We start from the raw sequence: 16364 nt of genomic DNA, 5'->3' as shown, positions 1-16364 counted from the left end.
ATTTTCTGATGATTGCTCCCACAGTTGATTTTTTTCACACCAAGCTGCTTGCCTATTGTAGATTCACTCTTCCCAGTCTGGTGCAGGTCTACAATACTTTTCCTGGTGTCCTTCGAAAGCTCTTTGGTCTTGGCCATGGCGGAGTTTGGAGTCTGACTGTTTGAGGCTGTGGACAGGTGTCTTTTATACAGATGATGAGTTCAAACAGGTGCCATTCATACAGGTAACGAGTGGGGGACAGAAAAGCTTCTTACAGAAGACGTTACAGGTCTGTGAGAGCCAAAGATTTTCCTTGTTTGAGGTGACCAAATACTTATTTTCCACCCTGATTTACGAATAAATTCTTTACAAATCCTACCATGTGAATTCATGGATTTTTTTTTTCACATTCTGTCTCTCACAGTTGAAGTGTACCTCTGGTGCAAATTACTGACCTCTGTCATCATTTTAAGTGGGGGAACTTGCACAATCGGTGGCTGACTAAATACTTTTTTGCCCCACTGTAGTTACATCAGAGGTTAGCTTGCGCATGTTGGCTTACAGCTCCAGCTGCACTATCACACTTACCGGAGCTTTACTAAGCACACGCATCTTTACCTCGAGGTAACAATGATACAAGTAAAATCAGGATCAGTAACCAGCGTGGCCAGTGTTGGGAAGGTTACTTTTAAAATGTATTCCACTACAGATTACAGAGTACATGCCCCAAAATGTATTTTATAACGTATTCCGTTACGTTACCCAATGAGATTAACGTATTCTGAATACTTTGGATTACTTAATATATTATCATGCTTCTTACAACTACATGAATGTGATTTATTACTATTACTGAAGGTTATTCGCCATACCAACACCAACTAGATGTTTAAATCTTAATATAAATGAGTAACAGTAGGTGGACATTAGGTAAGGCTGCACTTTTTGCAGCAATCTCGTATAGAAAACTATTCCTCCCCAACACTGAGTATAGCTGACTGTAGCTGCACCTGAATGGGCTTTTTTTGCACTGCTGAATCAACAGCTAATCGGGGAAACAATATTCTTTAAATCTCTGTGCTTTTTTCCGACAGTTGGAGATCTTTTTTTTTTCCCAAGCTACTCTTTGTATAATGGGATACGTGGCGATCCATACTGTAGGCGGCATGACTAGATTTAAAGCGCACTCCCATTATTACCTGTTTCCTTGTTCGCGTCTTCCCCGTTCGGAGTTTGATGTATCTGGCTATCAGCTCGTTTCGACCTGGAGGCACAAGACACAGAACATAGTAATGAAACATTATGCATGACCACATGCATGTTAAACCCCATTTGACCGGTCTTTCGTTTACGCGGACAATCGCACGCAGAAATCATATGACCCTGACAAACAACTTAGTGGCTGATTTAGAGCTGTTGACCCAGCGGCCTGGTTGACGTGCAGTTTCACATAGAAACGCTGTAATCACCGATACCCCTGTTGAGCCGTCCACACATACACACATGCACATAAAATCACACACGCCACGGCCCTGAATACACATGACCCAACAATACAGGCATTCATGCGGACCGGCCGTCCCCTGATTAAAGGAGCCAGCAGGCCAGCTGTACCCGTGTTTACGCGTGCACACACACACGCACACATAAAGACACACACACACGCACGCACGCTTACGATGCTGAATAATTCAACCCATTCAATGGGGAGCACAGCAGACTCAGCATGACCTGGCTAGTATAGATTAGCCAGGAAGAGGGAGGCAGTGAGAAACAAAGCAGAAAAACACAACTTTTACATCCAGAGAAACTGCGAAGGGGAGGGGAGGGGTCGTTTGCACATATTAACTTAGGCCTGCTCCGCCTGGCTATATTACAGCTTTACAGTCCTTAGGAATTAAGGACGACAGACCATTTTACAGATTTCAGGAAATTATGTAATTTGACTGTAATTTTATTTGCTAACAAGCAAATGCGGTTCAGTTTGGTTTGGTTTGGTTTCGCTCCCGATCTGTTCTCTGTTGCAACCAAGTGGAAAACCAAAGTCGGGCCAGCTGGCCAACTGATGGTCAAGATCAGCACAAAGCCAAACCTCTACACACTACCCAAATGGCTTGCAACAATAGCCCTAACTAACTAGCAGATGGTGTGTGTGCATGCGTGTGTGTGTCTGTGTGTGTGTGTACCTTCTGAGCAGTCCCACTCTCACTGAGATATGGAGCTTAGACTGATAAAATCTACAGCTCACCATGCAGGTGTTTTCCTTCGAGCAGTCAAAAGCTGTGACTGACGACAGCACGCAGACGCACACACACACACAGTACACATAGATGTATACGCAAACATGAGTGCGTGCTGTGAACGCGTGCACAGAAACACACACACACTGAGTAGTCCTGGCTGTGGAGGCTGACATCTGACTCCAGAGGGGCCAGCTGGTCTTTCTAGGAGGCTTAACGGTGAATTATCATCCTTCACTAACCCTGCGGCACACATCCCTCACTCTCACCCTCCCTCTCTTTCAAAAACTCTCCAGCACACACACACACGCACGCACACACAAACACACTTTCTTCCCTCCCTTCATTCGGCCATCCATCCATCCTGTGTTCTGGCTGTTCCTTTTCCCCCCTCCTCTGTCCCTCTTGTAGTGAATGGGCTTCCCGTCTGCTCCCTCCCTCCCTCTTCCACTCTCTGTCTCCATCTCTCTCTACTTGCCCAGTGAAAGACTTCAAGGCCAAAGTCAGATGGTCATTAACCGTGACGAACAGAAGCAACCCCCGTGCTCCCCCCAGCTCCCTATCTCTAGGCTGAGGCCACCGCGTGCAAGCCGATATTAATGGAGACGACAAACTGGGAAGAAAGAAAAGTAATGAAATTACATGTTTGTTATGTGATTCTGAACCATTTAGAGCTGATTTGAGAACACGAAAAAAGTTCCAGAAAACACAGGAAACAAGAGCCGGGTTGGTGACGTAATGCTACGACGACACAGGGTTACAATACAAAAGTGAATACGAGGTGGTACGAGGCAGAACGAGTGAGAAGGAGAAGCTAAATCAGACGCTTCCTGCAGTTTGTGTGGTTAGAAATGCGCCTTTTCTTTCCTGTCCGCTAGCCGCAGTACATTACTGTTACGCCGTCGCTCTCTTAGTGGGGTGATTAAGAGCTTCAGCTGCTTCATAGAATAGCTCAAAACCCCTTTCAGAATAAGGTCAAGGCCTCGCTGACCGCGCTCGCTAACAAGGCTGGAGTTGAGTGGTGTGTATTGTTGTGTACCCTGGACAGACCTCAGAGACCACAGGGGCCAAACACTGGCCTAGAGCCTGGATTCGCAGCAGCTTTGTGGGAGTTTCTGTTCGTTACATCCAAAAAGCAGTTTTTAAAGTGCTAAACCTTTAGGATTTGCATTTGCACTCATTTGAGGCTCTTCCCTTTGTCCTCCAAGGCACAATCCCTGAAATCCTGGTTGGTGCAGACTGAAGTTAATCTTTCATTTATTACAAACAAGCTGCCAGTTCTTTTAAAGAGTAACCAAATCCTGTTAATCTTTTACTGCCAGGTGATGCCACCTGCAGAGATTTGGTAACATCGACTTACTCTAATGTTGGACGACCGTAATATGTAGCGCATCACGGTATCCGACTTGTTTCAAAGGAACCAAGAAGTGTTGACTGAGTGTTTCCAGCACCGTGTAAATATTGTTTTTCAAAGTGCTGATAATAGTATGATATTTGTTGCCGGTGTCAGGGAACGGAATAATGTGATGATTAAAACATGCAACAAGAAGAAGCTGTGAGGATAGAACCAGTAAAAGACTTAAACCCTCAACTCTGACAACAAATAAAGCCTTTAATATTCATTTTCTCCTTTCATTCTGAAACCACTCCAAAATTTCAGTATTAATACCAGTTTATTCCAATTTAGTTACAGTGCACACTGAAATTAAACGTGGACTAAAAATGTTTTTTCCGTATTACAGTGGTCTAAGATGACTCGTTATTTGTGGGGGAATGATCGCAGGACTCGGCGGTTCCTCTTTGCTTTGTTTTTGCGTCTCTTTCTTTTCCTTCGGTCTCATAAATCCTGTTACTCGCAGCAGCACACGTCAGCTTTGACGGCTGAAGTCACGGACTAGCTGGAGAGCATTTAGCAGCTTAAAAAAACAGATATTTCCTTTTAAAAGTGTTTGTGGAGACAGCTAAAAGGAGAGCGAAGGCTACCAGATTTCCATTTGCCAAACAGGGCTTAAATAAATGCTAATGCAGACGCGTGCTCACGCACATGTTCACCATAAGGTGATAAGATCTGGGTGTTGTGCTTAAAGCTTGTCAGCACTGCTGATCACATAGTGAAAACCACACTAATCTGACCAGACACTGGCTTAAGAGTAAATTTGTTTTCTACTGAATTATCCTTTAAAAAGAAATTTCTTTACTTTTATGTGATTTATTAGAAATAAAGACAAATGTAGCTGAAAAAAGCGGCGATTTGAGGAACTTTTCTCTTAATAACGTCACATAAAGTAGGCGGCAGTGAGCCTGAAATTTAGTGAGTCTTATGATTTGTATTTTATTATTACTGGAAAACAAACTTGGGTAGGTTACAGCCCCTAAGAAGGTAAAAAACAATATAGATACATCGGCGGGGTACAGTAACGCACACACAGGAAGAAACATTTAAAAAATACAGTCACGCATCGGGCACGTGAGGATTCAATTCCTCGCCATCTAAAGGATTTCGAAATGAACAGACAAAGGCAGAAGGGTAGCTAGCCCTTTGTCTTAGGGGAAGATGAAGAGTATCTTCAAAATGAGTCATATAAGTCGAGTAACTGGTTTCGCTGAAGTTGATTTTGCAACGTTGTTGGTATGTCGACTGGAAAGAACCAAAACCATTCAGCCCCAATGAAGGATGCAACCTCCAGTTTAAGACGATTACATTTTTACAATGAAGAAAATGTAGGTGTGTATGACACCATGTGACTGGAAAACTTTTGCCAACATGTGTCACAGTCTATACTTCTTCCACTGTTATTCTCGATAAGTAAAGCCCCCTGTGACATAGCTGGTTTGAGCATGCTCGCCGCTGAAGAGACAGATGCCGTTCTGTGTATTAGTCAGTAGATCTATAGGATATGTAGGAGACAAAGACACTGGTCATTACATTGTACTTTTGATGCATCTTTCCCAAGGATAATAGAGCCATTATTCGCCTTTTCATTCCCTGTTATATGCACCCACATTATGATGTTTCTAAGCTTCTCATCCACTAAGTTTATCCCGGCACTTTTTGTACCCGTTTCTTCTTCTTTTACGTTTCACTCCATTTTCCTCCACCCTGTGGGGGGTGTTTCTAGAACCGCAGTAGTCCCCTGCCTATCAGGTATTACTCGTTTCTCCTCTGTACTGTAAGACAACTTACCAGCCACTCAGTGTGCCTTAATGTAATGTCAAAGAAAGCGAATCTACCCTTAAAGATGTTTAAGTTTGCCTTTAATAACTAAGCTTGTATTTTGCTTGTGCAAGCAGGAAAAAAAGCAGAAAAATCATTAAAAAACAAAACAAACTCAACAAAGCCTCAAGAGCCCGATTACACACCAGGCATGAAATAAAATAAGAGCCTATTCAATCCTGCAAGCTCCATTAGCTAAAAATTACAATAAACGAGATACTGTTTTATAATTCCGCTTTGCACAGATGTTGTAGGCAATGATTAAAACCCCTGGTCTCTGTGGCCAAATGCTGCTCATCCCTTCTTGCCATTTCGCCTTTCCTGCTCTGCCTCTGAAAACAGACACCATCTAACTCGATTAGGTCACCATGATAAACGTGTCAACAACCTGCACACAGAGTCAACAAGGTAAACAACCGAACATGCCACCAAGGCAGAGAACAGAATGAGTCTGATTGATCGGCAACTGATCGGGAACACAAAGGAGGTCGATCGCGAGGTTTAGCATCAACGCGACAGGAGAGCGCTGCTGCTTCCAATCTGTGCATGTCCGTAGCGTTTAGGGTTTTTTGGGTACACCTCTCTCTGTTTCTGCTCTATTCAGAGAACAGCAGCAGTGCATCCATGAATAACCAGGGGATGTGAAAGAACATTTAGCTCATTTCTGTTGAAAGCTGGCTGGCTTTTTTTGCATCACAAACTCAGCCAAATAATGCAGCGAGATTATTTTTGTTCCATAGCCCTCCATAACAACACACGTGGCCGGATCTACACATCAGAAAATGTATTAATTTTATTTTCACCTTTATTTTGGACAGCACAGTAGAACAGCAGAGAGAGAGCAAGGGGAACAACACACAGGAAATGGCCCAGGGCGGACTCGAACCCAGAAGCCTTTTAGCAAATAAGTCACCTGCTCAACCACTGAGTTATACCAGCACACAGAACATTAGTACTGTTGGTTTAAGACATCTAATTATAGTAGATCATGTTCCTCATAGATTATCATAGCATTAATGTTACATAAGTTTGCTTTACAGGCTTAGAAACTCTTCTTATTGTGTCTCTGGGGTTCAAAGAAAAGGACAGCTGAAGCAAAACAACAACATGAAGCTAAAAAAAGAAGACGATTCGCTAAAATTGCAAAAATTCCGAAGGAAACTGTGACGTTGGGACAATTCACAAGTTTTTAAAAGTATAACTTTAAGGTGCTTTAAAGAGTCCTGACCTTAACCTAACCAAACACCCTAGAGACGCACTGGTACACAGACTGTAAGCCAGATCACCCATGAACAGGACCTGACCTCACTAATGGGACAAACAAATATGGCCGCCCTCTTTCGGGGCTCATATTTAGCGTTCTAGTCTGTGTGGGACCTTTAACCTAGATGATAGAGGAAATAACTATCTCATATTTAGGATACTGATTTTGATTTTCTCTCGATTCCCAAAACTCAAGAAGTATTCACTAGAGAGCGATACGACGAAAGAGAGGAAAAAAGAAAAACAACAGGGTGAAAGGGAGGGGGGACGCAGCTGGTGGCAGCCAGAGAACCATCTGTTCATCACTCTATTAGTTCACACACACACACACACACACACACATATAAGTACTCTCTCTTAGTCCCACGCTCACACACACTGCGCACCTATAGCCTGCTTCTATTTCCTCTCTTTTACGGCTCTTTCCTCCCCCTGCATCTCTGACACTTTGCCCTGCGCGACAAGCCTCCGCCACAGCCGTCTATGTCGTTATTCGCACCGTCTGACACAACAGCGAACATTTCAACAGCTCGGCCAGTCGCTCGGTGCGTTTATATCACATTCTACCACATATACCGTGTGAATTAGTGACGAACTATCAAATTTATTCACACTTATTAAATATGGCCCACGGTTGTAGAACAACACAAAGAAGTGACCTCTGCTTGTTTGCGCCTTCGTGAAGAAACCAAAACAAAGCACACGGGGTGCATCGCACTTTCACAACAGCTCCTGTAATTCGCAGTCCAAAGCAATAGGAACATTTATTAAGCGAGGAGTAAAACTGTTTTTCATTGTTTATCTACACTGATATGAGAAAAAGACCTTTTTCAGTTTTTCAAGTGTCAGTAACTTGTACTGATTTATACCCAGCCCTGATTTCCCATCACTCACCGTACATCTTCCCTTCATCCGACAGTATAATCTTCCTCCTTCCACAGGGCGGATAGATGGCCAGGGCCTCCTGGAAGCTCTGCTCGATGTCCGGGCTCCAAACTCCCTCGGGATCCCCATCCATGGTCTTGTCCCCTCCAGAATCACTCAGTCTGTCCATGTCCTCCCCTGGACTCTCACTGCCACTCCAGCTACTGCGCTCCATACTGGCAGCTAACGGTAACTAGCTGATGTGTACTCAGTGCAAATGCCTTGATGCCAAGTTGATAAAGTAATTAAAAGTCTAGTGATAAACTGAAGCTAAAATGAACTATAATGGTAATAATTAACTCCCAGTAACAACGGCCAGCTGTGGCCAACTAGAAACTGACGGTAGCTCCAAATGGTAACTACCAGTAATAAAAATTTAAGGACTAGTGAACTGTAGAAAAGTGAGTGAGCCGCTCCAAAATCCAACCTCAGAGCTCTACAAGAAAAGAGGAATAACAAAGAAAAGTATCGTATTAGTCATTAATATTCAAACTTGATTCTTCCCATATATGCAAATTAAATTTTACTGCAGCAACACAAGCTCACGTATAAGACAAGACAAAGTGGCACGCTATTGAAAAACCTTTTAATATTGAAACTGCGAATAATTTTACTGTTTGGTACAGTAGGGGTCTGCTTATAACCACTGACTGTAAACGACGGATGCAGCTTTAGGGTCTGGAAACTGAAGCCAACACTGACCAGCAGGGGCCGATTCCTCTGGTTCCAAAAAGACTCCCGATTGTATAGAAGTCTCTGGAAAAACGTCCCTCTGATCCCTTATTCTGTGAAAGCGATCAGGAGAGTGTTCACTGCGATCAAACTCTTGAATAAAACATTGAGTTCTGTTCCACAGACAGATGCGCCTCTCGCTTGTCATGTCCGATTCCAAAGCACCAAGACGGCGACAGCAAAAACAAAATCAGCTCGAGGCTTCATAAGGGTGCCTCGCTTTTCCAGCGAGCAGTCTTACTGTGGCTGTGCCTATGTTTTATCAAAAAACTAACACAAAAAAGAGCAAGAAAAGGACAAAAGAAACTAGAGTCAAAGTTTTGATACAATTACACCCCCAAGCCCAGAGGAAAGGATCAACTGATCACCCAGCGACTTGCATCCAATGAGCTTCTCGGTCATGTTCAGGAGACAAATACGGATTTCACTGCTAAATTTTGCTTTTCAGCTTGCATTGTGCAGGTGTGATCACCACATCCCAGAATTTCATTTCAGAAAATGGGACAAACATAATGGAGGGGTGCCATTCTTCTCTCTCTGCAGCCTGCTTTGTGATTCACACTGATATTAAGTCAGATTTTTTTTTTTTAAACCAGGAAAATATTTTTTAATGTAGCTTTAAGTTCCGATCAACATGTAGCAAGCCTGTATTCCAGCTGCAAGAGGTAAAGTATTGCTTCCTTTCATGAAGGAAATTGCCTATTTTGTTAAAACCGTTGTGGTACATCAAATCCATGCACGTAAGGAGTGCAAGCGTGTGAGGGGCAGGCTACTACTACACACAGCGACAGACTCAGGGAGGGGAAAAAAGACAAACTGAAGGGGCTTGCCAGCTGCCTACAATTCTTCTAAAATCCCCCATGGTAAACAGCAGGGTTGGCGCAGTACACACCACACTCAAACACCACCACCATATGCACACACACACACACACACACGCACACACACGCACACACACACAATTACTGTGCCAGCCCCTTGGGCGAACACATGTCATTTTGCCTGGTCTTCTACTGTTCACACTTCCCATGCACTGTCCCCTTGCCACAGCCCGAACAAGCCTGCAGTGTGAAGTAGATATGTGTGTGTGTGTGTGTGTCTATACTTAACACAATTATATTTGACAATAAGCACACATGCAACTGAAGCATGTAAAGCAGCAGGCAACATTTTGGACACATTTTAACCCCGTCTGCACACCAGCGTTCAGCTTGAGGCTTTTTAACACCTGGAGGAAAACGCTGCGAATCCACAAGAAAACATCCGCTGGCAGAGAATTACAGACATGTGTAATGAAAGGGATCTGCTGGTTTTACTAGAGTTTGTCCCCAGGTTCTCTCTTCATGCTCATTCTGTTCACCCTCGTTTCCGTTTCCTCTCCAACTTCCCATCGTGGCTTTCTTCCCCGCCTCTTCCCGCCCATCCCTCTCCAGCAGTTTTCCCCATTCAAACAAAGATTCATTCATCCAGCAGCCCGCACCAATGAGCAGCAGCAGCTGGATTTCTTACAAGTTTCGGTGTCTCTGTGAGACTTTTCGTGCTGAAGTCAGAATACAGACGCTGTGATCGTCTAGTTTCACGTTACAGTCATTTCACTGATACGTCAATGGCAACATTCTTTAAATAAGTCAGTTCTTGTTAATTTGTTGTCAACCTTCAACCTTTACGCTTAAATATGTTGCTTCTATATGGTAGCTAACAGAAGGTGATAGCACAATATTACACTAGACTCATTTTTGTTTGTAAAGTGCTTTTTAAAGCCCATCAGAGTCAGTCACTGACATTGGCAGCCTATTAAAATCAAGGTCTAAAGCATCACTGAGCAATATTTTATAATAAATAGAAGATAAAATGACTAGTTTTGATTTCTACTACTGATTAAGGTCAATTCCAGCTGCATCTCACAGCTGTTTAGAGACAATGAACCCACAGCACAGCACAAAACCAGCATGAACTTTGTTGACTTTTCTTACTTTTCGTCATAATTTTCATCAGTGACTCTTTGTTTCCTCACAAAAACAACATAATAGCCAAGTTAAAAAACTATGATGACTTTTTGTCGATAAATAAAAGCGAGATGGAAATATTCTGGAGAGACGAGATCCAATCAGAACTGATTACGCTACAAAATGTCAACGATTTGAAGGAAGAGAAGAGAGTAAACATGTGGACACATTCTGCATTTAAAGTCAAGGGAAGTAAGACATTTTATAAACTGTGTGGAGCAACTCTCACCATTAAAAACATTTTGTATTTTAATCAATTGAAAGACTTCAAATTTTTAAACTTCATAAGTTTAGACAACTTAAATTTGACTGAAACTAAAGAGCATTTTAGTCAAAAGACTACAAAAACGCAAATCAAAATGTACTGTCAAAATGAACACAGCGGAAATATACAGTCCGAAAAATACTTCTTAGAAGAGTAACCAGTGGACGTGCATTTTAAATTTTAATGCTACATTTTCAGCTAAAATTACTTTATCTTTAAAACTAAAGAACTAATAAAAACATGTATAAATCAACTGACCTTTGAGGAGCTGTTAGCATTTTCCATCCATCTTGCTCATCTTACCCAATTCAGGACAAGACGAGAGGATTTTCTTAACAAGAATTCTGTTCTGTGCAGGATTTAAGTAATGAAGCACATTTGGCTGAGTCTCTTATATGGATTCATTTAGTAGATTTTATAAGTTTAAAAAGCGTTATTTGTGCCATTGCAAAGAAAAAGGAAACACAAAATTAAAGACAAAAGACAAAATTAACTTTCTTATTTAAGATGAAACCTGGATTCACTTATTTGTGTTCTTTTATAGTTCTTACAAGAAAGGACCGTAAAGGGGCTTAGAAAAAGGAAGAGACAAGCAGCAACGTGGTGACCAGAGATTGTGGAATCTCAGTGAAGTTTAGCACAGTCGAAATAACCATTAGCGATGCAAAATGAGTATCAGGTGAAATTTACAAACACCAACAGGAGGTGAAGACAACAGCTGATGTATGACACGGCGCCTTAGTGGGTCGCCTAAGCACTCATACACTCAACAAAAATATAATAATAATAATAATAATAAACGCAACACCTTTGTTACTGCTCCCATTCCCCATGGGATGGACGTAGAGACCTAAAATTCATTCCAGATACACAATATAACCATCCCTCCCAAACAGTGGTCACAAATCAGTCCAAATGTGTGGTAGTGGGCACATCTGCTATATTGAGATAATCCATCCCACCTCACACCTGTGAGGTGGGATGGATTATTCTGTGCCACATCAGAATGCTGATCTGACATCATGAGTAGTGCACAGGTGTACCTCAGACTGCCCACAACAAAAGGCCACCCTGGAATGTGCAGTTTTTTGCGCTATTGGGGGTCTGGGGACCCAGAACCGGTCAGTATCTGGTGTGACCACCATTTGCCTCATGCAGTGCAATACATCGTCGCATGGAGTCTATCAGATTGTCAATTGTGGCCTGTGGAATGTTGGTCCACTCCACTTCAATGGCTGTGCGAGGTTGTTGGATATTCGTGGGAACTGGTACACGCTGTCGTATACGCCGGTCAAGCACATCCCGAACATGCTCAATGGGTGACGTGTCCGGTGAGTATGCTGGCCATGCAAGAACTGGGACATTCTCAGCTGCCATCTGCCCTGAACAATGTGAACCATGATTCATCCGTGAAGCGCACACCTCTCCAACGTGCCAGACGCCATCGAATGTGAGCATTTGCCCACACAAGTCTGTTACGGCGACGAGCTGGAGTCAGGTCAAGACCCCGATGACGACGACGGGCATGCAGTTGAGCGTCCCTGAGACGGTTTCTGACAGTTTGTGCAGAAATTGTTTGGTTGCGCAAACCAATTGTTCCAGCAGCTGTCTGGGTGGCTGGTCTCAGACGATCTTGGAGGTGAACCTGCTGGATGTGGAGGTCCTGGGCTGGTGTGGTTACACGAGGTCTGCGGTTGTGAGGCCGGTTGGATGTGCTGCCATATTCTCTGAAACGCCTGTGGAGACGGCTTATGGTTGAGAAATGAACATTCAATGCACGGGCGACAGATCTGGTTGACATTCCTGCTGTCAGCATGCCAATTGCACGCTCCCTCATTGCTTGTGGCATCTGTGGCATTTTGCTGTGAGACAAAACTGCACATTCCAGGGTGGCCTTTTGTTGTGGGCAGTCTGAGGTACACCTGTGCACTACTCATGATGTCAGATCAGCATCCTGATGTGGCACACCTGTGAGGTGGGATGGATTATCTCAATATAGCAGATGTGCCCACTACCACACATTTGGACTGATTTGTGACCGCTGTTTGGGAGGGATGGTTATATTGTGTATCTGGAATGAATTTTAGGTCTCTACGTCCATCCCATGGGGAATGGGAGCAGTAACAAAGGTGTTGCGTTTATATTTTTGTTGAGTGTACGTCCACTAGTGAACCGACCGTGAGCTATGGGGTGTTCACGTGTCTGCCTTTAGTCACACACATAGAAAACTGAACTTTCTGAGATTTGCGGCATGAACAGAGACCTGAAGGACTCCACAGGTGAACTGTTAGCAGAGGATTAACTTCCAATGGTCAAACTGAAATATCTTCTTTACAAAAATAAATAATCAGAAGACCGACCCATTGCTTAGGACAGGAGATCAAAAATAAAATAAAATAAAGGTGCTTCAGAGCTGTCAGTAATCAAATATCATTACAATCTCTAAGCAGCGTATTCAAACTGTTTCGCCCCATTCTGACACCCTAATAAAATGTATCAGCGTCTGCTACCTCCGTGTAGTCACTGAGCTCTTTGTTCCCCATAACCTTGGTTAAAAAGGAAAGTTTAAATAATATTTCAGCATAAAAGCATTCCTGCATTCAAAGATTCACCCAGGAAAAAAAAGACTGGAGATGAAGCTCTCAAACCAGTAGGTTTAAGACGTGTTACAGAAATGTGGAATTTCTTCTTCATCTGAAAATATTTCTGCATTTTTCTGGAGAGCTCTTCAGAAAACATTTGACCTCTTTAAAGACCCTATGCTGAAGTGATGACAATAGACCACCTACGCTTAAATTCAAAGGCGTTTTAATTCTCACAGCTACATTTATAACCTCTATTGCATCTAAACACTCAACACTACCACTTTTATCACTGTGCAACAGGCTTTAAATACCAAGCTCAGCCTGAATAAATACTTGCTATATTTCACTTCTCTGCACATGAGGTCTGTGAACCTCATTCTTGGGGTTCATAGTGTAAATACCCATTCAAGTAAAAATGTACTTAAATTATTGCTAAAAGCTTGTACTCGTCAGCATTACAGGAAGACAGACTGTGGTTCCGATCTCACACGAATTACTCCATTACGGTACACTCATCAGCATAAAGAAACCATGCAAATGTTCTAATGAGAGGAATTTTTGCATAAGGCAAAAAAACCCCAAACTGACAAGATCACGTTTGCATAAACTGGAGCTTCATCCACCAGCTGTTAACTGGTTAAAATGGCATAAAGGCTGAAACGATATGAGATTCTCCAAATTTTTCCATCTTCGCGAGTCCTCGCAAGCCGTTTTTGTACACGGGGCTCAACTGTAGTTTAACAAACCACAATCATAAACAAATGCTTCAGATCATGAGCCACTCCAAGCCTTTTCTAGACTTGTGTCCTCCTGCCATCTTGGTTTCACTGAATCTAATCTGGCCTTCCAGTTCAGGAGACACGTTTGCACTTTGTGATGAATCCTCAGTTTGTGAAGTTTCCTCTTTTTGGTAAACCTGGGTGATGATATGATGTCCTGGATGGATGCATGTTTTACTTTGGTTGATGTTGGGGGGGGGGAAAAACACTAGTGTGCACTTCAACCACATCATGAGATTGCATCATCTACTGTGGTGGAATACATGAGAAAATTATGCAAAGTATATCCCGGTGTGTAGGGATTACGTGGTATTAAACACGAATACGTAATAGCCGCCAGGTAGAACAACAAAGCTAACATTATACTGCCAACATGCCCAACAGATGCAGCACTGTTCATATCATTTGCAGAATGAAGCAACTGTGTCAAAGTCAGTAAAAATAACTTTATATTTATTTACCGAGATGTGAGATTTACATGATTTTGCACCAGAGAGATCTGCAAATCAGAAAGTCTATTTTCAAAGTTCGGTGTGGGCTTTATGGGTAAGAAGGAGAAGAATGTGCTGTAGGTCAGTAAGTAGACCAAGAATAGCCTCTAAATAAGAATATAAGAAATGTGAGTCTACAGAAGGACAAAGCCAGCCATTAAAAGCCAAACATAGACCGTGCAGTGGTGAATAAGGCCTGTGAGATTTGTAAGTTCCATGTAAGACGGCACAGTGTGTAAGTAACAATGGCACACCCCAACTTTAAGTCTTTTAAAAGTAAAATTCTAAGTATTTGTATTTAGAGGATAATTTAATCTCTACATGAAAGGTTCTCTGGGTTTGGTTCTCGGCTGCAAACTGACCTCGAACTTGGTGTAAAGCTCCGTGAAGAACTTCTGGTTTCATCACTGTGCATCCATTATCTCGGACTAAAATATAAACTTGCTCAGAAATTGCAGAAAGGGAAAAAAATCTTTTTCACTGTAAAAACTTTGTTATATTTGTCACAATAAATAACCCATTTGAGATTCTTAATCTTCCTAAATACAGCCACTGTATCTCAGGGAATCCAGTAGTTTGATATTAACATTGATGTTTGTGTGGACGAAGGTTTTGATGAAGAGGAGAGGTTAAAGAATAAGAACTACAGTTAGGCTCATGTGAGCCATGAAAGGGGCCCAGTAGCAGATGGACGCTGGAGAGAGACATTAGTCACACAACAATCAACTCTGACTACTGGGCGACTCTTCTGCACCCCGGGCACCCCCCCCTCCCTGCGTGTCTCTCTGTCACCAGGCAGGCCCGGGCCACTCGAGCCAGGACAGCAGGCTTCATAGTGTCAGTGCCAGCCCTCAGGAGAACACACACGGGGCATACAGCCACAATCCTGCAGCTGCCTCGGACTCTCATGTTTTCCCCGTGTGTCGCCTTTCTTCCACTTTCACTTGATTCTCACAGCTCTTCCACAGGCCTGCTACATGCGTGTGTTTGCAAATATGCAACGTTTATGGAGGTTATAATGAAGATGGAAGCTTTTACTGGCGTGCGATTGTCTGCATTATCAGAAGAAACCTGTTTGTGTGTGTAATTGTGCTTGTATGTGTGCATCAGCAGGAGGTCGTGTTGCTATACAAGTTGAATGTTTTATCCCAGCCTAGGCAGTTCCTTTCACTCATTCTTCTGTTGGACCACTCAACGGCATCTGTTTCAACTGCTTCCAACATTTGCACACACACACACACACACACACACACACACACACACACACACACACACACACACACACACACACACACCGGTTTTTATAAAAAGAGGATTTTCCCATAATCCTCAAAGCAAACATTGTTCCACTTTATAATGTTTAGCCATGTTTTAATGTTGTAGCCCATATGGCCCAAAGAGAATTATTCACCATCAGGGATGACATTTCTTGTACTCTGCTTATTTTAATATTGCTATTTTACTTCAAGGACCATATGGCACAATATTCATTCTTTACAAGTATGCAAGTGTGACTAAAGCATTCAATATCTAAGCAGACTCGGGGGTGCTTCATTCATCTTCCTATGTTAATAGCCTCCACTACAGAGGTCCCAAGGTAAAAATCATTCAAGTACACCTCATGTTATTCAAGCAGTCAGAATGTATTTAAATGTGTGATTCTGGGCCGAGCTGATGTGCCGTCCGTCCCTGACTTCCACCCTGGTCATCACTATAGGAACAATTCTGAAAAAGAGAAAAATGTAGTTCTATTTTCTCTTACTAATGCATGCACATATCTACTACTCTAGTAAATTAAACCTTTGAATATAAGGACTTTGCAACATCTGAGGTGGGATTTGCTACAACATGGATGTTACAAAGACCGGGGGCTGCAGTACTGAACT

At 42.7% G+C, this 16364-nt stretch overlaps 1 protein-coding gene across 1 annotated transcript in view; it reads right to left on the bottom strand.

Annotated features, from left to right (window-relative positions):
- The window catches only part of LOC113025235 (transcriptional enhancer factor TEF-1-like), a 50508-nt gene that overhangs the window by 21718 nt on the left and 12426 nt on the right, over positions 1-16364 (bottom strand). Inside the window, exons 2-3 of the mRNA XM_026172769.1 lie at positions 7591-8056; positions 1179-1243 (exon numbers count right to left, since the gene is read on the bottom strand). Of these exons, the coding sequence (XP_026028554.1) occupies positions 1179-1243; positions 7591-7795 (270 nt within the window). The 5' untranslated portion in view covers positions 7796-8056. The remainder of the gene's footprint in view (positions 1-1178; positions 1244-7590; positions 8057-16364) is intronic.

This window comes from Astatotilapia calliptera, chromosome 7 (genome assembly GCF_900246225.1).
Source record: "Astatotilapia calliptera chromosome 7, fAstCal1.2, whole genome shotgun sequence".
NCBI classification, from domain to species: Eukaryota; Metazoa; Chordata; class Actinopteri; order Cichliformes; family Cichlidae; genus Astatotilapia; species Astatotilapia calliptera.
The sequence above is the reverse complement of the archived record's forward strand: the minus strand, read 5'-3'. Positions and strand labels throughout refer to the sequence as shown.